The sequence below is a fragment of the Panulirus ornatus genome, chromosome 44 (genome assembly GCF_036320965.1).
Source record: "Panulirus ornatus isolate Po-2019 chromosome 44, ASM3632096v1, whole genome shotgun sequence".
Taxonomy (NCBI): Eukaryota; Metazoa; Arthropoda; class Malacostraca; order Decapoda; family Palinuridae; genus Panulirus; species Panulirus ornatus.
The window spans coordinates 13,967,870-13,991,003 of record NC_092267.1 but is presented as its reverse complement, the minus strand read 5'-3'; the positions used below and the strand labels follow the sequence as shown (position 1 = coordinate 13,991,003).

General features: G+C 45.6%; 1 protein-coding gene across 19 annotated transcripts in view; it reads right to left on the bottom strand.

Annotated features, from left to right (window-relative positions):
- LOC139762765 (uncharacterized) overlaps positions 1-23,134 on the bottom strand; it is a 172,651-nt gene that overhangs the window by 121,527 nt on the left and 27,990 nt on the right. For 14 of the 19 annotated variants that reach the window (XR_011715831.1, XR_011715833.1, XR_011715832.1 and 11 more), the window contains exon 2: positions 1,393-1,496. Coding sequence is in view for 15 of the 19 variants with exons in the window: in XM_071687890.1 (XP_071543991.1) it covers positions 1,393-1,490 (98 nt within the window). In the remaining 4 variants the exon portion in view is untranslated. Of the gene's footprint in view, positions 1-1,392; positions 1,497-2,714; positions 3,035-12,112; positions 12,268-23,134 lie in introns of those variants that run through there. The other 5 variants (XM_071687885.1, XM_071687896.1, XM_071687884.1 and 2 more) reach the window with 4 other exon arrangements.

Sequence of the window (23,134 nt, the reverse complement as noted above, 5' to 3'; positions counted from 1 at the left end):
TTCTAACAAAGTATGTACTAGGAAACCGAGAAAAAACGACTCTCGAGCCTGACAGTAAAGCCCTAAACCACGACGGTACGACTTGATCCTCAAGGGCTATCGTGCTCAAGGGTCGTAAAGTCGTGCTCAAGGGTCGTGCCGTCGTGGTCAAGGGTCGTACCACTGTGCTCAAGGGTCGTATCGTCGTGGTCAAGGGTCGTACCATCGTGCTCAAGGGCCGTATCGTCGTGCTCAAGGGTCGTACCGTCGTGGTCGAGTCGTATCGTCGTGGTCAAGAGTCGTACCGTCGTGCTCAAGGGTCGTACCGTCGTGCTCAAGGGTCGTATCGTCGTGGTCAAGGGTCGTACCGTCGTGTTCAAGGGTCATACCATCGTGCTCAAGGGTCGTACCGTCGTGCTCAAGGGTCGTATCGTCGTGCTCAAGCGTCGTATCGTCGTTCTCAAGGGTCGTATCGTCGTACCGTCGTGCTCAAGGGTCGTATCGTCGTGCTCAACGGTCGTATCGTCGTGCTCAAGGGTCGTGCCGTCGTGCTCAAGGGTCGTATCGTCGTGGTCAGGGGTCGTACCGTCGGGTACAAAAGCACAAGCAAGTATAAACTCACCGTAAGGCGAGTACTGCGTAGGTGCCGTCACCACGAACGCAGGTCTTCGGCCCACGACATATTTATATCCTATCCACATTCTCTCCCTTAATCTGTTTACTACCACGAACTTGTAACACTCAGGGTTATCTAAATTAATCGTTGGCTATTATCTCCCGACTAAATCGCTCTTGTATTGTCGAGTGTACTACTGTCTGAACACTTTAATTCATTGTTAATATTTCAATGGAGTTCCTGTCTGTTGCTCCACACAAAGACAGAAGTTTCAGTTTCAATATCCATCCCATATCTACGTTTTAGTTTTGACACTCCACAGGTTTCTAGTTGAAGACAAACTATACATGTTTCTAGTCACGATAATAAATTTCTAGTTTATGATACATCACTGGTTTCTAGTCTCACAGAATTTCTAGTTTATGATACAGCACTGATTTCTAGTCTAACAGAATTTCTAGTTTATGATACATCACTGATTTCTAGTCTAACAATTTCTAGTTTGATACATCACTGATTTCTAGTCTAACAAAATTTCTAGTTTATGATACATCACTGATTTCTAGTCTAACAGAATTTCTAGTTTACGATACATCACTGGTTTCTTCTGGTACACTAATCACCAAAGTTTCTATTTCTAGTTTACTGAAATACAAAACTCAGCATTCAGTCACATACCACATACCTAGTACTACCCGGCAAAGCCATCTCCAGCAATACGTCATACGACCAACAGAGCTCCTCTCTCTACCTAAGCTCACCACACAGACAGCTTAAAAAAAGACGTGGGAACATACCTCTGTTTGAGCTTGTGTCGGTGGGAATGGAGTCTGACCCCAGCAGTGTTCTCCATCCCACCCATGATGTTGTTGATCGCCCCCTCTGACACCACCATCTTGTCCTGGAACATCACAAACCATCAAGTGAGAAATGATTTGAGAGAAACAGCGGAGTTCATGTTATAAAAACACATAATGTAGTAGGAAAAACTATTCATATCGCAAGCCTTCACATAAATAATTTTACAATCATGTCCTGTCTATACTATGAGTATTAATAGTAGAAAAAGAAAAACCCTATTGTAAATATGAAAACGGAAAATTCATGTTTATGCAGATTAATTGCACTTTTTAATTAGCTATCAGAACTTCGTATATTCTATTTAAGTACCGTACACGAAAACATTTGTACCATTCTAATTATCATTACTGTCATACAGTAACTAATTATTATTACCATTTAACCCTGTCATAAATAACCTATATAATTCCACACCTTAGTCTATACCAATGCATTGTTTATTTGTATTATAATGTGATAACGTTTTACTTCTACACTACTTCTACAAAACCAATAAAGTAGCATTAATTCAATATGCAGTTCGTAATATATATCAAACAAAATATACCAATAATTCTTGTCAAAATTACAACATAAAGCAAATTCACGGCAGTGCCAACAGTAAATTGCAAAAAAAAAATCACATTTTTTTACCTCGTAAAAAGTGTCATTTCCTGAGTCTAATGACAGTGAAGGCCAAATTATAGCCCCGTTCAGGGACCCCAGCACGCATCCCCAGCTTAACAAAAACCTAACCTAACCACACAAGGGGAAGGCAGCAAAAATATTACAGCCTTGCCTGAACACGGTCTATTATCTTCCATATTCCTCTGTCACGTCAGCTCACCAATAACATGAATAAATGAATCCAGGTATTCATTTGAAAGTAACCTTCATAGCTAGTCCTTTTTTTTGAAGAAGTGCTCATAAAATCTCTTTGGGTGTCACAAATCCAGTTTCACTGCCCAGTGGTGAAATACTTGAGGGTGTTGAACCACTAGACAAAAGGAAAGTGGAAAGTAAAGTATAACTATTAGTCTAAACTTCTTTTTTTTTTTTTTTATACTTTGTCGCTGTCTCCCGCGTTTGCGAGGTAGCGCAAGGAAACAGACGAAAGAAATGGCCCAACCCCCCCCATACACATGTATATACATACGTCCACACACGCAAATAAACTTATACAGGTTAAAAATGTTTTCATAATCAAAACCTTACCTAACTTTTGGATGGTTTTTATGAACACTTGCCTAAACCTTCCGCAATATTCGAGTATCCTTACCTTTTTTTATATTTTATTTTGAGCCGCTGTTGTGGTTAGAGCACTTTCAGGCAGTGATGGGGGTCACTACCTCGAAAAGTTAGTCACAACTGAAGGATTTCTGTTTCAGTGACTTGTCACTTCGTCATGCGAGGCTACATCAGTTTATTTAACGCTGTGGGAGCTAAAGTGCTATAATTTCTACACTCTGTTCCTCAGTCCACTTAACTGTATAAAGACCATAGGTCTAAGGCTGCATTTCTAACACACACACACACTAATCCCGTGCTGTTATAATCCTCGCCTCCGCCATCGTCCCTGACGTATTATATCCATGAGTTCTGGAACCAGTTCATAGGCTCAGTGAACAACAGTGATCAAAAATTACTCCTGCTACATATGTTTGAAATGGTGTTACCGGACTTCACCAGCAACTGAAGTAGTCACCACAACAGAGAAATCCCCTTCAGTAAGGCCTGTATTACTGTCAATGGAGGGAAATAAGTACAGTCTCGTCCACGAATTAATTGTAAAGGAGTCCATTATTTCCCTCCAAGTGGAACACAGCCTCAAAGCTGCAGGAATACTGAGGTTTTCAATAATAATAATAATAATAATAATAATAATAATAATAATAATAATAATAATAATAATAATAATATCAATAATAATAATAATAATAATAATAAAATATTACTATCATTATTATCATTATTATTATTATTATCATAATTACTATTATTATTATTATTATTATTATTATTATTATTATTATTATTATTATTATTATCATCATCATTATCATTGGTTGTAGCAGTTGTAATATCAATATTGGTACCATTACCATAACAATAATGATACTAATAATAATGTTTCACACACTATATCCAGAAGTTGATCTAGAAATACTGTTAAATATTAGCAAATATCGATTTACAGATATTCGTTACCAGGAACCATGACTTTCCAACGTCTTTTAGTTTTCCTGTCGTATTAAACTAGCTTAATTTCTAAAGGGTAGAAAGTGAAGTTTTGTTTTATCTCACGATCTGAGAGGCCAGTAAGAGATTGGCATATCAATTGTATATCTAACATTAACATACGAACGATTACATAATCTTTCACATAAATCTTACAGCTCAGAAACCCTACTGGGGTAATCATTCTGCTCAAAATACGAAAGGACATTTAAAAGGCAAACTGATACGGTAGAGGTAATAATGTTAAAGAGGGATTTGTTTTGCTATATGTTCCGCCATGAAGGAAACGCAAAGAAAAGAAAAAAAAATGTATGCCACGATAATAGTCTTTACCTAATACATACAAGTTATTAATATGAGTGACAGCCCCTGCAAAAACCAATCCATTATGCAAAATAACGCAGGGTGTACCTAGATTGCACGTATGATGTTTCTGTCATGTACTGTTCACGACTTGTTTTAACAATGTGTCCACAGACAGACAGACAGACAGACAGACACAAGGAGTGGAAACATAACGTCCCACACACACTATGTGTACTGACAATTAAAGGCTTTTCGTACGTAAAACGTACAACACTGAAACGTTTTATAAAACAGCTTATTCTATGTAAAATGTGCTATAAGAATCTCTTGCTGGTGTACATAAAGTGAACTATGTTTGCATTCTTATTTTCATGAAAGGCAAACGCCGGCAGCCAACACACACTTAACCGACCAAGGCCATGTTTACTAAAGGAAGCGTCTAGTGAGGGGTAGACACATTATGACAAGTCACGATCCCAGTGTACCTCGTCTGTTCTATATTCCAAGCTTCCTAAATCAATGGGGAATAATCTGTTTACGAAAAAAATAATAAAAATTATGGTATATCTAACCACATTACATAGATTAAGTTGTGGCCGAATGGTTAAAAACCATAAAATCTTTGCTTCATATCGATCCAAACCTGACTCACTGACAATGCAGCAGCGGCACCTGGCTCTTCCCGACTTTCTCTTCATCAATACATTTCCAAGAATCCTTCAATATACCCCACCCATTTAACTAATTTCCTACGACCCGTCCTTCAAATCAAAGATCAAGAAATATATTCATAATTTCTTTCTCCACCCATCAAGACAGGGAAAAGATAGTGAGAAGAGTTTCGCCAGTATGGTGTCCTTAATGTTTAAGCACTTGGGGGTGGGGTGGGGTTTGGCAGAACAGCCCTGAGTAAATTTCAGTGTGCTTTGAATTATAAAAATTGAGCAAATAAACATTAATGGTTTCCAAAACACGTTCTTATCAACTTTCCATCCACTGACCTCGATGGAGGATTAAAAGGTTAACTGCTCGATTTAAAGGAAGTATACGTGGGTTTTGGACTTAAGGCATTCCTGATGTAAAATATATTTGAATTTCTATGAGGGTGGTATTAGTCATCATTGTCTCTTCCAAAGGGGCGTTGGGTTTGAGAAGGGTGGGAACCATTTATCCAAACAATACCAAAAATGAAATGAAATAGCCGTACCAAAACTTCTATAGCAAATGTCACATGGCTGTAAAAATACAGCAGTTGTATGTACAAATAATGATTATTGGAAAAACGAACCAATCATTTTATAACAATGTCAAGTATAACAATATTGCTGCACAAAAGGAATTTTTCTTTTTACAGAACATTTACGTCGCAAAAAAAGTATGTCATTTTACAGAACATTTACGTCGCAAAAAAGTGTATTATTCGCTAGTCTTTCAATAAGTGGGTTACTATTACAGCCACAGGATACAGAGATTACATGGCAAATATGTTCTTAATAACGGAAGAACCAAGAGTTAACTGAGAAATCGGAAAGAGAAACATTACTGGACTGGCGGCAAAGAGGTCTCTGTAGGTAAGGGTGAGGGTAAGTGAGGGAAAGGACATCTCTCAGATATGGGCGTTGCTACGTTGGACGAAGGGGAGCTAGGCTTGGTGGAAGGTGGCGCTAAGTTCGGCATCAGATAGGATGAACATACTAGGAAGCATTCGCTCTTGGTTGGGAAGGAATGGCTTTACTAGACTTGGCTAAGCAGAGGAGGGTTAGGTCAAAGTCCAGGTCATTATACCACATGGTTGTATCGTCATTAACATGAAATCAATCTGAAAGTCAAACAAGATTCCAAGCTCAATAAGGCCACGAGACAAGCCAAAATACAGTGTGGATAAAATCATTTCGATTTTATAATCCACAACGTATTGCATCCTCGCTTTATTTATATACTTTATTAATATAAGCATCTATGTATGTAATTTATTACTATATACTGATAACATGTGTAAAGCATTTTCACATCCCTTGCTCATACACCTATTGGCTGGAGGCCAACAAGTCTACCACACCAAAAACTGTGGGGCTGGTTAAAACTCTGCGATAATAGTATTGTATATAGGAAGAACAGATATCAGTAGACATGATAGTCCATGACGAGGTTATCTGCTAGACAGCTGGAGGGCGAGGGTGGAGCTACACGGCTGGCGACAGATAAGGAGGGTCGATAGAGCGCCCGTTACCCGACACCCTCCTCCCAACCCCCTACAGTGTATCGTCTGCACACCGCCCGCCCCTCGTCAGCTGCCGCCGGGGCCTACACACGCCGGCCACGTGTTACCTCGGCATTACCACCCCCTGGGTATACACGGCGTTACGACCCCTGAGGGATGGCATGTGGCCCAGCCTGCCATATCACGCAGCATAAAGTGTGATCTAACCTGCAGAGTGATACAGACCGACTTGCGTCTTAAAGCATGCCACGAGGTTCATTATAACATGACGTAGCCTCCCAGGAGTATTCTGGCTAGCAGTTCTTTGTTCTATTCCTGACACGTAACTACCGCAATTTAGATGCATTAAATGTTTACTCACAGCGCAGGTTTTATACATCATAAAACCAAATTCTCAGAAATAATGTCATTTCGCAGTGATTTACATAATAATATATGCAGCTCCATTTTTTTTTTACTGCAAGTCAGCTATTATCAAAGGCTGTAACTCTCTGGATTAACTCCTTTGGCACAGATTTACGATCCTTGAGCACAAGAGTACGACCTCTGAGCACGACAGACCGACCATGATGGCCTGACTTTTAACCAGTACCTTCAGGGGGTCAGGTCAGAGCTCAAGTTATCACACCCCATGGTCGTACCGTGGCGCTATAGGCCGTAAGAAACATGAACGGTATACTACAAGAGAACACACAACGCCATATTTGCAAAGAACTACAGCGGCTGCAGCTCAAACCGACACTGCAGACCGGGGGCTCCAGACAAGGGAGGGGCGAGATGTCTGTCTGCTGGGCTTTGAACCTCAAACTCCCCTCAGACAGGCTGACCTGTAGTATGACACAGCGTCGTTCTCTCTCACATTTCCACTCATGTTTTGATGCTCTGATGCTCTCTCTCTCTCTCTCTCTCTCTCTCTCTCTCTCTCTCTCTCTCTCTCATCACCAGACCGACAAAAAACATACGTCTACCGTTCCGACAAAGACGCTTGTGTTTACATTCTGCGCCGTACGCCAGTGTTACCAACTCAAACTAAGCCACGTTGAACCCTCCCAGACAGTCCGGATAATGTTCATTGATTCATTACCAGTTATCTATTACATTTTTCTTTGATGTAATCTTGTTGAACTATGCTATTGTAAACGTCCATTCTTAGCAGTACATCACCTTTCCACGTCACTGTAAAATAGAACATTCACGCTCCATCCTTTGAAAAAAAAAAACAAAGGATTCATTGACGATCCATCAGTCGACCCCTGACATTTCTAACTTAATTGTGTAGTGATTTATTTAATGAAAGAAGACATACCGACGCTGCCGGCATGATAGTCAAACACCACATTTAGCTACTAATTCATTCTGCTTATTCTTGATTCAATGTCTACCTTATCTATACAGTGTTCAGCGTCAGTTCCCTTTATTCTTAATCTTCCCCTTTAATGATTACTATTCATTTACTATCCACTGCCTTTTCCCCTTTAATGATTACTATTCATTCACTATCCACTGCCTTTTCCCCTTTAATGATTACTATTCATTCACTTCCCACTGCCTTTTCCCCTTTAATGATTACTATTCATTCACTATCCACTGCCTTTTCCCCTTTAATGATTACTATTCATTCACTATCCACTGCCTGCAATTTTACCCCTAAGGCATTAAGGTTCGACCTACTGGCATGACGGCATGGCCTTTGACCTGACCCTAAGGGCCTAAACCAGGTACCACGCCATCATATCATCGTACGGTTGTAGTTCGAAGCTCGTACCGTCGCGCTTTTAAGAGTTGATAGTTCGTCATTCACTTTCCTCAAGAATTCATTTTACTTTTCAACATTCACTGGGTCCTTCACTGTCCACTTTGTCCATCTAAGTTCACTTCATTCCACTTCACTCTATCCATCAGTCCAATGCTGGCTTTTTCACCGTTAACTTACTTCCTTGTCCACTTTATTTTTCAATCTATCCTGTGTCCATTTAATCTTTCGGTCACTGAATCTTTCAATAATTTACACGGCCATCTATCCTTTTCTATCAAGGTCCAAATTTATCCTTCACTGTCTGCTATAACGTCACTGTCCACTTTATCTAGCACCATCGAAGCGTTTATAGTACATTTATATTTCACTGTCCACCTTAATCTTTACGGTCCATTGTGATATTTCACTGTCCACTTTACCCTTCACTGTCCAATATTTTTACATTGTCCATTTTGATATTTCACTGTCCATTCTACCCTTCACTGTCTACTTAATTTTCAATCTATTTTATCCTTCAATGTTCACTGTTCCCTTACTGTCCATCTTGATCTTTCAATATCTTATCCTTCACAGTCCAATTTAAGTATTTCATTGTTCACTTTATCATCCACTGTCCATTTTGATCTTTCAGCTTTCACTTTTTTGTTTATTGCATTTGTTCTTTCCTATACTTTTTATTTTTTTTTACCCATATAGTCATATGACTTCAGTATGAAGTTTTGAAACTGAGTAACACCGATGAAATAGTTCTCTCCCCCTAACCTTATTCCCATTGAGGTTTGGATCTGATCATGTGGTTTTATATTTCCAAGTCACACATAATAACTATCAGAATATAACTTCAAAATAGTATGGCAAAAGGCGACAGAAAAGACACTCACAAAAAGATCAACACCTGAGCAGACATTTGTTTACCCCTAACGGTCGATCAATAAATCATCGTACTTAAGGGGATAAATCATCGTACTTAAGGGGATAAATTTTCGTACTTGTGGGGTTATCGACCAACAAAGGGTTGCTTAGTCATGTGTTTACGTCGTCGAATTCAAGAGGTTGTCCGTACTCTGGGGTTTATGATGTTGTACTTATGGGGTTTGATCGTCGTACAAAGGGGTTAAGCAGTCGTACTGAAGGATTTAATCTGACGACTACGATTTACTGTGACAAACGTTTTCAGTGTGAGGCAGTACAGATGACAAGACGTCAGCAATTTACAATTGCGGCGGCAACCGAGCGCGTGGGACGCTTAAGTAGGTAAGGACAATTTTCAGCAGCGGGTGCAATGTGGGCCATGGATAACGTGTGGGTGCAGTGTGGGCCAGGGCCAGTGTGTGGGTGTAGTATGGGCTACGGCCAGGGTGTGGGTGCAGCATGGGCCAGGGAGAATGTGTGTGTGTGTAGTGTTGGTCTTGAGAGTGTGTGGGTTGCACTGGGGGCCAAGAGCAGCGTGTGGGTACGGTGTGGGTCAAGGATAGCGAGAGGGTAGTGTGGGCCAGGGTCAGTGTGTGTGTGTGTGTGGGTGCAGTGTGGGCCTGAGGGAGTATATGGGTGCAGTGTGTGGGCCAGGGAGTGTGTATGGGTGCAGTGTGGGCCTTGGGAGTGTGTGTATGGATGCAGCATGGGCCAGAGAGTGTGGGTGCAGGCAGTGTGGGCCACGGAGTGTGTATGTGGATCGAGGATTGATCATTTAGACGTATCTTCCTCCGTCAACAGTCAAAGGTCGCCATGAGCGGTGTGTGGGTCAGGGAAAGGCTTTCCTCGCCTCATCCATCCCCGCCTCCCTCCCTCTGGTCAGGTGGCGCCCGCCGGCAAGGTAGTCTCGCCGGCTCCTCCCTGTGTGTGTGTCCACTTACCCTCCCTCACACCCCCTACCATGGTCTAACCCGCCCTAACCTTGGCCACTTGTCATTCCTGGCAGCACTGGAGGGTATCGCGTACGCATCTCTATTCCAACTTGTTATAGCTTATTCACATCACTCAGCTCTCAAACTTACATTCAAGATATATTCAGCGAGGGTAAGACGGTGTTGTTACTGGCGAATGCTCAATACATTGGGGCGAATTGAAGTAGTCAGGGCCAGCCGCTTACGAAGAGGAGAACCATTTATAGTTTCTGATGTGACACGGATAGATTGTAGCAATAATGATGCGACTTAAAAACGGCGGAGAGGGTTTTAAATTTAAACATGTGATGTGGGCTGTTAAAAAAAAAAAAGATACAGGTGTTCAGTGCAAGTAGGGAGGGGTTAAAACAACGCTGGCAGTTGTTTGAATAAGACCAGAAGTCCTGATATGGAGGGTGTAAGATGGTCCCGGCCATTACTATCTATAACTTACATTAATTTCAACATTTGGAGTTAAAAAAAAGCACACGGAAAAAACTACCGGCTGATGCCATGACCTCCTGACCTTACTTTAATGATTAAGGCCACGGGCCAAGCTACCTTACCTAAAATTCGTACCGTGGTGCTCAAAACCAGACTGACACATGCTGCATGCAAGTATACATCTGAGGGGTTACAAGCTGCCACAGCATGCGTCCAAGGTGGTCGTGAATCTATAATAGGCACAGGTCGATCAAGTTAACACAAGGATACCAATTACCATACAAACCACTACCCAATAATCTACCTGCAAAAGGACATTCTAAATACCGCCCAATGAAGATATCAAGTTAAACACTAAAATCATTACTAAAGAGAAACATATTATTTTGCCAACGTGTTTGACTGGGGTACGGACGTTTCATGAAAAAAAAAAAACGCATGATAGCCTACCGTACAGAAAATGCACTCATGGCAGCCTATCGTAAAAAAAAAATGCACTCATGGTAGCCTATCGTAAAAAAAATGCACTCATGGCAGCCTATCGTAAAAAAAAATGCACTCATGGCAGCCTATCGTAAAAAAAATGCACTCATGGCAGCCTATCGTAAAAAAATGCACTCATGGCAGCCTATCGTAAAAAAATGCACTCATGGCAGCCTATCGTAAAAACAATGCACGCATGGCAGCCTATCGTAAAAAAATGCACTCATGGCAGCCTATCGTAAAAAAATGCACTCATGGCAGCCTATCGTAAAAAAATGCACTCATGGCAGCCTATCGCAAAAAATGCACTCATGGCAGCCTATCGTAAAAAAATGCACTCATGGCAGCCTATCGTAAAAACAATGCACGCATGGCAGCCTATCGTAAAAAAATGCACTCATGGCAGCCTATCGTAAAAAAATGCACTCATGGCAGCCTATCGTAAAAAAATGCACTCATGGCAGCCTATCGTAAAAAAATGCACTCATGGTAGCCTATCGTAAAAACAATGCACGCATGGCAGCCTATCGTAAGAACCACGCATGGTAGCCTATCGTAGAAACCACGCATGACAGCCTACCACGCATGGTAGCCTATCGTAAAAAATACACGTATGGTAGCCTATCGTAAGAAAAAAATGCACGCATGGTAGCCTGTCGTACTGGAGGTTCTGGACGCACGTGTTGCTGACGTTACTGGAGGCTAACTTAAGAACCATCATTGGTACACACGTCTACATATAAAAAAGTATTTCTCTACACATTGAAAAACTAAGTGTCAGGTAATAATACACAAGATCCCAGTATACAATATGGGCCAGGGTATCCCCCTTTCAATGTAAGACTGCAATCATATCGATTTTATACCCACTTACGTAAGGAATACAAAATCTTTTATCATTTCTTTCTCCTTTTCCAATCCTCCTACGTTCATATCTGCCACTACAGCCACAAAGGCCAGCCAGACGACTTTAATCCACGTAACGTACACAGTAACACGACCTGAGATGAAGGACTGACATCAGTTTTCTCACTCGCCCCGACTTGAACTTCCCGCCATTCCTCCCCCTCCCTCGCCAGCTGATGTCTTCCTTACTGACGTGGTGTCAGAGGGTGTTGGGCGGCTGACGTCACGGGCGTGGGCGTAATGATGCCCAACGTTGCCAATCCGGAGGCGTGACGTCAACAGGTCATAACGGAATGTCGGGGGTCCAACACATCTTACGGGTATTACGTTACCAGGGCCGAAAGTAACGAGATAGGGAGTCACTCTCGGGTGGGTATCCAAGTAGCGAGCCGATGATGTCATCCAACGCGAACTGGCCTGGGAGACAAACGACACTTAACTGTTTCCAAACGTAGAGCTTCCGCTAAAACTAGTATCACTAACGAGGCGCGGCGTTCACCATTAATGTATATCACAGAGAATGGATTAAAAAAAAATTAATTAAAGAGCTGGACACCCCTATAGTGCCACGTGCACCGCGGTCGGGGATGTCAGCGAACTGGCCAGCGATATGAAGGCGGCACCCACCGAGGGCAGGGGGAGGGGGGGGGCGGGGCCAGGCCCGTAAAAGGCAGTGCGGGGCGTGACGTCAGCGGTGGGAGGGCGGCGCTACTCGCCAGGCGACGTCACAGGGGAGTGAGAGTGAGTGGTGCGAGTGACTCACCCACACCGGGAGAGGGAGGGACGAATCCCATGACTCTCTTTCCCCAGATTTTTGTTGTGACTCGCGATCGACTCACGCGCTCAATAGATCCGTCCGCCCGTCCGTCGGACACGGTAAAGTAGTCCGTCCTGGCTCCACAATACGACCGTTATATTTATTCCCGGTCAACACAAGGCTCCGCCATAGACCTCGCCCGTTTTTACGCGGGCTGGCTGGCGCGCGCGCGAGTCCCCGAGCGGCGGCGATGATGACGTAATGGGTGGCCCGCGGAACCACAGGAAGTGGCATAGTGAACGAGATAGTGGCCCAGCTGACCAGGCCAGGTGCGGCGCTACCTGCCGGGGGAACCAGTTTGGTGCTGCTGCTGCCCAGAGATCGATTCAAAACATCACCTTATTAGGAGTAACTTGCAAGATGTCCGGTCCACTCGCCTCTCACTGGGTAGCATTCCCGGTACATGACCACCACAGTACTGTAGATGTGTTTGTTAAACACCTTAATGTCTGACAGGTCCGGAAACATCTGAAAAAAGACTCGCATATAATTTACACATTTACGTCGACGTCCTTCGTTTACACGTCCACATGCTATGGCTCTGAGTACAACACTGACTGGTACGGGGCAAACGAGAGCGTATAGTTATACAACTTCCTTTTTTTTTTTTTCCTTCGAAAGAATCTCGTAAATATAGACACATAACCTCCGCCTCACATGTGCTTTGCGTGGGACCCAAATACCTTTCTTCGGACCTCTTTAACATATTTCCGCGAGTTTATTTTCGGTGATTCACAAGCTACTTGGCGTGAATCCTAGCCTGGCTGAGAGCTGGGTAGCCCAGAGGGGTTGAGGGGACTTTGACAAAGTTGGACCCTTCGCTGCCTATCCCAAACCCTCACACATCATGTGTGGATATCCCAACCCTCATGGAAGTACACCACCAACGGCTCTTTCCTCGACCATATAAACCTGTGGGTCATCAGGATCCGACCTTTAAACCAGCTATGAAGCTTCGTAAACACATTGGGTTTAAGGTCGAGGGAGTGTTGGCGAGCACCGACCGACCGCTGGTGATATACGTCGGTCTGGCTGTGGTCTGTGTGGGCGTCTGGTAGAGGCTGGACCGGGTCGGGTCGGTCAGCCATTCCAGCGTGGGCGTCAAACATGGTAGGAGGAGGAGGAGGGGAGGGGGGGTGCCACCAGACAGTCCCATTTAAGGGGTGGGCGCGAACCTGGGTACTAAGTACGAGGCCCCACACCTGTCGCTCCGTCCACACCCACCACCACAACCACCAGGACCAGTAGACAATTTCATGTCATCAGAATTAACAAGCTACATCAATCCACACATCATTAAGCCACTGACGTACACTATAGGTGCAAATCTTCATTCTGGCAGAAACTTTAAACCAATGTAAATAGATTACCGTGCTCCACCTGACCTCAAGTGTTGGGATGTGTGTGGCGACGGGTCACGACCCTGACCTGACCTATGGAACACACTGTGGTCTCCTGCGCAGCTGGTTCACAACACAACACGTGGCGGTGGCGACTCCTCGCTAGGCGGTACACACACACACACACACACACACACACACACTCACACCACAGTAGCCAGACAAGCGCCTCCAGATGGCGAAGATTTCTACACCCTCATGAATCAGCACGTGCCAGCTTGGGGGTCGGGCCTGCACGAGTTCGAATCCCGGACCCGGCTCTCGGTCCATACCCAACCCAGGTGTTCATCCTAAATTCTACTCACAGAAATGGAGAAAAGTTTAAAATGCAGCAGACGGCTCCACCCCATCCACCACAACAGTGCTGCAGACGTCTCCTCCCCAACCACCACTACAGTGCAGCAGAAGGCTCCTCCCCACCCACCACTTCCTCACGTTATCAAATGGGTTTTCCCCTGTGCGGCGCTAGCAATGCCTGGGTCAATATACAGGAGAGGCGGGGCGCAGGCGAGTGTGTGGAGTGTGGATGACATGTTACATTATTACCAGATATTAATGAATAGGAAGATTCCTCGTCAGCTGGTATCACTGCTAATACAACGTTTGCAGCTCCTGCTATCACTTCTAACACAACGTTTGCAGCGCCTGCTATCACTGCTAATACAATGTTTGCAGCCACTATTATCACTGCTAAAACAACGTTTGCAGCGCCTGCTATCACTGCTAATACAATGTTTGCAGCCACTATTATCACTGCTAAAACGTTTGCAGCTCCTGCTATCACTGCTAATACAATGTTTGCAGCCCCTATTATCACTGCTAATACGTTTGCAGCCCCAATTATCACTGCTAATACAACGTTTGCAGCCCCTATTATCACTGCTAATACGTTTGCAGCCCCAATTATCACTGCTAATACAACGTTTGCAGCCCCTATTATCACTGCTAATAAGTCTGCAGCTCCTGCTATCACTGCTGATACAACGTTTGCAGCCCCTATCATCACTGCTAATTCACTTGTCTCTTCTGGGCAGACACCTGAGCGCCACCAACGTTTGCGGGAACGTTTTCCTGCTGGGGGGGGAAGGACCAGCGGAGCGGACGTGACGCCTTGAGCGGGAGGTGTTCCTACGTTCATGGCAGACGTACGATGGAGGGAGGTGGGGGTTGGTCATGGCCTTCCCTGTGATGACCTCACTCAACCATAACATTCTCACAACATCCATGTCCCTCCCCAGGTCGTGTCCCGCCCGCCCAAGACACAAGACTGGACGACCGCAGGACAATCAATGTCTCTGGCATCGTCCCGTGACTCATTGTGACGTGCACCAAGATCACCCAGACGAGCGGCGTCACCAGGCCAGCAGGAGGGGTGGACGTGGGCCGGGCAAGCACCACGGGGGTGGGGAAGCTGCTCCTCCTCCTCCTCCTACTCCTCCTCCTCCTCGATGGTACAGAACGGTAGCTGGCGGCGCTGGTGAATCATCCTCAAGGCTTCCACTCCCGCTGGGGCTAAACCCACCCCCGGACACCACCACCACCACAGCGATACGCCTCCCGCTGCCAACAGTGCTCTGAACACGTATTTCCCGCCGTTGTCAACACTGCTCTGAACACGTATTACCCGCCGTTGTCAACAGTGCTGTGGACAAGCATTTCCCGCCGTTGTCAACAGTGCCCTGGACACGCATTACCCGCCGTTGTCAACAGTGCTGTGGACACGCATTTCCCGCCATTGTCAACAGTGCCCTGGAAACGTATTACCTGCCGTTGTCAACAGTGCTTTGGACACGCATTTCCCGCCGTTGTCAACAGTGCTCAGAACACGTATTACCTGCATCCATCATTCATAAACGTGGCTCTTCCCCTGTATGACGCCCCCCTGCTGTACCAGTAAACCAGGACTGTGGGTTTTCCTCTGTGTGACGCCCCCTTGCTGTGTCCGTGGGAACTGTGCTGTGATCTGGCTGGTGGGAAGCTGTACCAGAGCACGCGTGCTGTACACCGAGTGTACCAGACGTGATTCACAGCAAACGACCAGGGTCGAGTGCACGGTAGGGCACGAACCCCGTGTACCCGTGTTCTGAGGCGGGGTCCGAACCCCCGACGCTTGGCACTGCACAACGAAGCCAGACGCCTCTTCTGTGCCTCTGTTCCTGGCGTATATACTCAAACATCACGTCAACCCTAAATTCTGTTCTCAAAGTATAAAACCTTCCGATGATATATTTCTATCATCTATTTGCTTAAAAAATATTAGATAATTCTTGACCTCATGGTATTTAGTCACCTTTCAAGCTGCGCCGGTGCCATGTTTACTGTGAGCGCCACAACTCCCCAGCGAACGGCAGGACTTAACGGATGAAAGAGGTGTGGCTGAAGGGTCCTGGTTGCATCCCAGGTGATGATGATGACTACCACCACAACAAAGGGAATCAACGTAATTCACTCTCGTAAGATTACAGTCCCGCTCGTAGCGTAGCGTAACCTACCAGAGACAAAGAAAACGGGTAAGTCTCGACATTAAGGCATTCGACCGTAAACAATAGCAGTTTTATAATATGGGTCTCTTAGTCTTATCTCTTTAAAGGCGCAACTGTCTCTCATATTGATCAGGTCTGTCTCATATCTCTCCCACCACTACACAGTTTACATATCATTAATGAGATGAGTTCAAGATGTGTTACACTGCCAGACAGATGTTACTCATTTATTCATAAATATTATATGAGAAATGATGGAGGTCTGCTGGTATTCATTCCTCCGTTATTAAACTCGTGTTATGCAAAATATTCCTTGATGAGGTTCATAATACCTCGTATCCCGCCCGGAGCCCTGAGGGCCGGCTGAAGTTTCAGTACAGGGCTGGAAGTTCAGAACTTCAACTTCCCTTAGAGGCTCGCCAAGCGACCCGGTGGTGGGGTGGTCAGACCTACGCGTCGGTCGTGGGCGGGGCTGTGGGTGAGTTGGCTGGGTGGTAGGAGGAGCTGTAGGTAGTGGGCGGGGGTGTGTGGGTTTGTGACTGGTGAGGCTGGGGGGAAGATGGGCTGGAGGTGGGCGGGTGGGTTGGAGGTGGGTGGGGCCGCGGGAGGATGGGCACGCGGTGGGGCGGGGCCGTGGGCGGATGGGCTGGTGGAGGGCGGGGCTCAATCATCAATTTACCTTCGTAAACATCAATACATCCTTCCCTCTCCATCTTTAAACACATTCATCAATATACCTTCGTCTACATCAATAATAATAATAATAATAATAATAATAATAATAATAATAATAATAATAATACCACGAACAATAATAAATTAACTGGTTTTTATATGCAGCTTGGTCCGCCATCTTTACCTCAGTCCTCCCTATATATTACCAAACCTTCCCAAGTCGTCCTCAGATCCTGATTTCTATTCACTTCCGTCCAGAATATTCCGTAAATCAAATTATGCCATAAATATATAAAGCTGCTTCGTTCATTCCCGGATGTAGGGAACTATTATGCCGACAATATAGTCTGGTGGTCCAAGTCATATCTCTCCTACATCGTACTGACGTTTGTAAAGAAATATAAGGAGTAGTTTAAGAAGCACAGTACATGAATGTCTTCAAGAATGACAACTTTATTTCAGTGTCTCGTCAACAATCATTCTTTGAGTGGTTAACAGGTGGAATAAAGAGAGGGTTTTACCGTGAAGAGAGTGAAAGTAACTGATTTAATCTAACAGGTTTTTGTTTGCCGAAGTGCACACACAGCAAGGATGTCTGCGATCGTTGGTAACACAGCAGGGGGTAGGTGGAGGCCAGTATAGAGCGTACAGTGGGTACAATAGCAGGGGGAAGGTGGAGGCCAGTATAGAGCGTACAGTGAGTACAATAGCAGGGGGTAGGTGGAGGCCAGTATAGAGCGTACAGTGAGTACAATAGCAGGGGGTAGGTGGAGGCCAGTATAGAGCATACAGTAGGTACAATAGCAGGGGGTAGGTGGAGGCCAGAATAGAGCGTACAGTGGGTACAATAGCAGGGGGTAGGTGGAGGCCAGTACAGAGTGTACAGTGGGTACAATAGCAGAGGGTAGGTGGAGGCCAGTACAGAGTGTACAGTGGGTACAATAGCAGGGGGTAGGTGGAGGCCAGTATAGAGCGTACAGTGGGTAAAGTACATCAACAAAGGAAGGTGACAGGTGCGTCATAGCGGGCTCAAGCAACCAGAGGATTCTCGTCCCAACAGAAAACGAGGAACATCAATGGCGTGTTTACAATATAAAGTAAAGTGGGTAACCCACGACACATTTACGCAGCACCAGGGCTCGTGAGGGTCCACTCATTACATAATAATGAGGTGCGAGGACACATAATACATATATACATAGTGTGAGGACATAATACATATATACAAGGTGTGAAGACACATAATACATATATACATAGTGTGAGGACACATAATACATATATACAAGGTGTGAAGGCACATAATACATATATACATAGTATGAGGACACATAATACATATATACAAAGGTGTGAAGACACATAATACATATATACATAGTATGAGGACACATAATACATATATACATGATGCTGTAGGACACAGGCAAAGGTAAGTGTCATCAGTGGTCACACTTACAGGAACCACTGTCCTGATACATGAACGACTACATAACAGCTGAAATATGAACGACTACGTGATCTGATACATAAATACATAACACGATACATGAACGCATAGTGACATATGATACACGAACGTACACACGACAGCTCAAACATGAACGAATTGTTTAAAATTCAAGTTAAAAAGTGAATTTTCCTTCGACTAATTTGATCAATAAAAGCAAACATGATTCAGAGAGAGAGAGAGAGAGAGAGAGAGAGAGAGAGAGAGAGAGAGAGAGAGAGAGAGAGAGAGAGAGAGAGAGAGAGAGAGAGAGAGAGGACTAATTAGGACCAGGTCTTGTCAAAAGGCAGGACAAGCACGTAACACTCGCTACAAGAAATTCTACATTAACACCCCTAGCTCTCGCCTTTATCTCATTCAATAACCTACCCTAATGGAAAGGATGAACATCTGGGTCGGCTGTGGACCGACTGCCCTGTCCGGGACTCGAACTTGGGTCTGCACCACGGAAGTGTATGTGTGTGTGTAACCGAGTCTGAAGTCAAGTTAGACTGAATTTCTTCACTGGTACAAACCAGTTTCTTTATCAGTTGTCTTACATCTGTACACGCAAATGCAGGGGCCATCGTGGTGTAGCATGGACCATCGTGGTGTAGCATGGACCATCGTGGTGTAGCGGTTACCGTTCCTGACCGTGACGAATTCACGGGCCACCCAAGGTCAAGTGCATAAGTTTCGAATCCTGGTTGCGGCAGTCGGTCCACAGTCAACTTAGCTGTTCATCCACCCCCTAAGGATTGGTCAATAAAATGGATACCTGGCTTAGGCTATAGTTTATATATATATATATATATATATATATATATATATATATATATATATATATATATATATAATGAGGTGGCCTTGATTAGGGCCTTAGTTACCCTTTGCAAAATGGTAAGTGCCCCGTATGGCAACACTGCCGTAAACACTGCCTTCAGACAGCACGCAATCTTATCTTCGCCTCAGCCTCTTATTGTCCACTTGCATCGTAAGTGACCATCATTACGGTAGAGGCTCAGGCCATGTATTCGGTGCTTATATTAGCCATGATGTGCGCGCTTCCCCCGGGGAAGGAAGGCGTCCAACCGGCGGAGTGCGAGCAGCGCCACTGACGTTGGAAGCGCGGGTAAAAATACCCCCGTACGCTCCCGCCAACACCCGCCCTCCATCACCCTACCTCATGGCCTTGGAATCTTCCTCACATTATGGCTTCCATGAGGCTCATTCCTCCCTTGGAATTTCGCAAATTACAGTTGTAAATGGACGGCCATGTTGCCAACGCGTATCCCATGTATTCCTCCGCGGGAGCATCCGGCAGAGCGGGGGAATCTGCTTCAGGTAGGGTGATGCCGGAAATGGCGGGGGAGGAACGCAGCGAGAGAGAGAGTTCTTCCCCTCGACGGCCTGCTTCCTCCCTAACACCACTCCAAGCCACACTCCTGAGGGACGCCCTGTTGTCAAGGATGGACGGAGAGGACATCTCGGCCCGTCCTGAGCGGCAGGTTACGCCACATGCCACCAGAGGACTCGCTCACCCAGGCTTATTGGTCAACAGGACAGACGTTTCTTTCTCCCTACGGTACATTTGCTTCATATACTTATCTCCATTTCCGAAATGTATAAGATGAAATTAATAAAAAAAAAAATTTATCTTGCACATGGAACAAGATTATTAAGGTGGTATTTCACTTATAAAACTTTTAACTTCATTTCAAGCGTGATGGTGCGATCTCTTGACCCGAAGGTCGTCCCGTCGTGTTCAAGGAGAGACTCACGCACGACCTAAAGTTTTCTTACAGACGGTATGTTTGGTGGGCAGGCCACACTCCGCTATGTTGTGACCTCGGCCCACGCCACTGGCCAAGGACAAACATTTGGCTGCTTGCAGTGGGCACTTCTCACGCCACCAAGTCTACAGAAGGTCTTCGCGATAGAGCAGAGCCAGTTTACATGACGCAAACAGCGGTTTGAGCAAACAACAGCACGGAGCTTGCCTGGAAGTACGCAAATATTAGTTCGACAAACATGGCGGCAGTCTCCTTGCTGCAGCTGCCATAACGGTATGAAGGATGGACGATAATGGGGTCAACATAAGTCTATATGGCACCCATCTCCTGTTGTGTCATGCAAACAATGGACCCTGTTGTGTCATGCAAACACTGGACCCTGTTGCGTCATGCAAACAATGGATCCTGTTGTGTCATGCAAACACTGGATCCTGTTGTGTCATGCAAACACTGGACCCTGTTGTGTCATGCAAACTTGACCCTGTTGTGTCATGCAAACACTAGATCCTGTTGTGTCATGCAAACACTGGATCCTGTTGTGTCATGCAAACACTGGACCCTGTTGTGTCATGCAAACACTGGGCCCTGTTGTGTCATGCAAACACTGGACCCTGTTGCGTCATGCAAACACTGGGCCCTGTTGTGTCATGCAAACACTGGACCCTGTTGTCATGCAAACACTGGACCCTGTTGTGTCATGCAAACTGGACCCTGTTGTGTCATGCAAACACTAGATCCTGTTGTGTCATGCAAACACTGGATCCTGTTGTGTCATGCAAACACTGGATCCTGTTGTGTCATGCAAACACTGGACCCTGTTGTCATGCAAACAATGGATCCTGTTGTGTCATGCAAACACTGGACCCTGTTGTGTCAAGCAAACACTGGACCCTGTTGTCATGCAAACAATGGATCCTGTTGTGTCATGCAAACACTGGACCCTGTTGTGTCAAGCAAACACTGGACCCTGTTGTGTCCTGCAAACACTGGACCCTGTTGTGTCATGCAAACACTGGACCCTGTTGTCATGCAAACAATGGATCCTGTTGTGTCATGCAAACAATGGACGGGACACAAGAGAAAATGACAGCATTCGGCGAGATTATTAGAGAGCAAACAAACGCCAGTATAGAACATGGAAGCCGTGTTCCCAGCGATCACCTGGGTACAAACAGTGGGAGTAAACACCATGGGGGGGGTCTAGGGGGGGAAGGCAGCGGCCAGAGGGGACCCTGACGTGGCTTGGGGGGGGTCATGTGGTGGCATCATCATGTGTAATGAGTGGAATACACGTAGTTATGAGTGAGTGAATGTGTACAAAGTACGAGAGATGGGGGCCCCACCAGTGTACAACTCCCTCCCCGTACACTACGAGAGATGGGGCCCTCACCAGTGTACAACTCCCTCCCCGTACACTACGAGAGATGGGGTCCTCCACCAGTGTACAACTCCCTCCCCGTACAGTACGAGAGATGGGGTCCTCCACCAGTGTACAACTCCCTCCCCGTACACTACGAGAGATGGGGCCCTCACCAGTGTACAACTCCCTCCCCGTACACTACGAGAGATGGGGCCCTCACCAGTGTACAACTCCCTCCCCGTACACTACGAGAGATGGGGCCCTCACCAGTGTACAACTCCCTCCCCGTACACTACAAGAGATGGGGCCCTCCACCAGTGTACAACTCCCTCCCCGTACAGTACGAGAGATGGGGCCCTCCACCAGTGTACAACTCCCTCCCCGTACAGTACGAGAGATGGGGCCCTCCACCAGTGTACAACTCCCTCCCCGTACACTACGTGAGATGGGGCCCTCACCAGTGTACAACTCCCTCCCCGTACACTACGAGAGATGGGGCCCTCCACCAGTGTACAACTCCCTCCTCGTACAGTACGAGAGATGGGGCCCTCCACCAGTGTACATCTCCCTCCCCGTACAGTGCGAGAGATGGGGTCCCCACCAGTGTACAACTCCATCCCCGTACAGTGCGAGAGATGGGGCCCTCCACCAGTGTACAACTCCCTCCCCGTACAGTACAAACAGGTAATTACCCACACGGCTCATGGCGTCTCCAACAAACAACCCTTCCCACCGTATCTTCCTTTGTCTCCAACACGCCACCTTGCGTCCCCACCTCCCTCCAACACTGTCTCCAACACGCCACCTTGCGTCCCCACCTCCCTCCACCACTGTCGCCAACACGCCACCTTGCGTCCCCACCTCCCTCCACCACTGTCGCCAACACGCCACCTCGCGTCCTCACCTCCCTCCAACACTAGTCTCCAACACGCCACCTTGCGTCCCCACCTCCCTCCAACACTGTCTCCAACACGCCATCTCGCGTCCCCACCTCCCTCCACCACTGTCTCCAAGCAACAATACAAGCGGTTACAACACAAGTGTCCATAAAGGTTATTGTATCTAACAGATACACAGTAATAACGACGAAAGAAAATCATTCTGGTGTATTTCTCGACCCAAGACATCATTCAAAGCTAAATTTAATTCCTTAAGCGAGAAAAATGCCAAGATACCGTTAATTTATACTAAAATTTTCTTTATATATATATATATATATATATATATATATATATATATATATATATATATATATATATATGTGTGTGTGTGTGTGTGTGTGTGTGTGTGTGTGTGTGTGTGTGTGTTACCGGACTCCTTCAAGGTTACACCGCGAGTGAAAACTCACTTTAACGAGGCTGTATCACTGAAAATTCAGTCTAGTAAAAAAAGAAAAAAAACTCACTCCAAAGAAATCTACATTTCTCAGCTACTGGAAGCAGCGC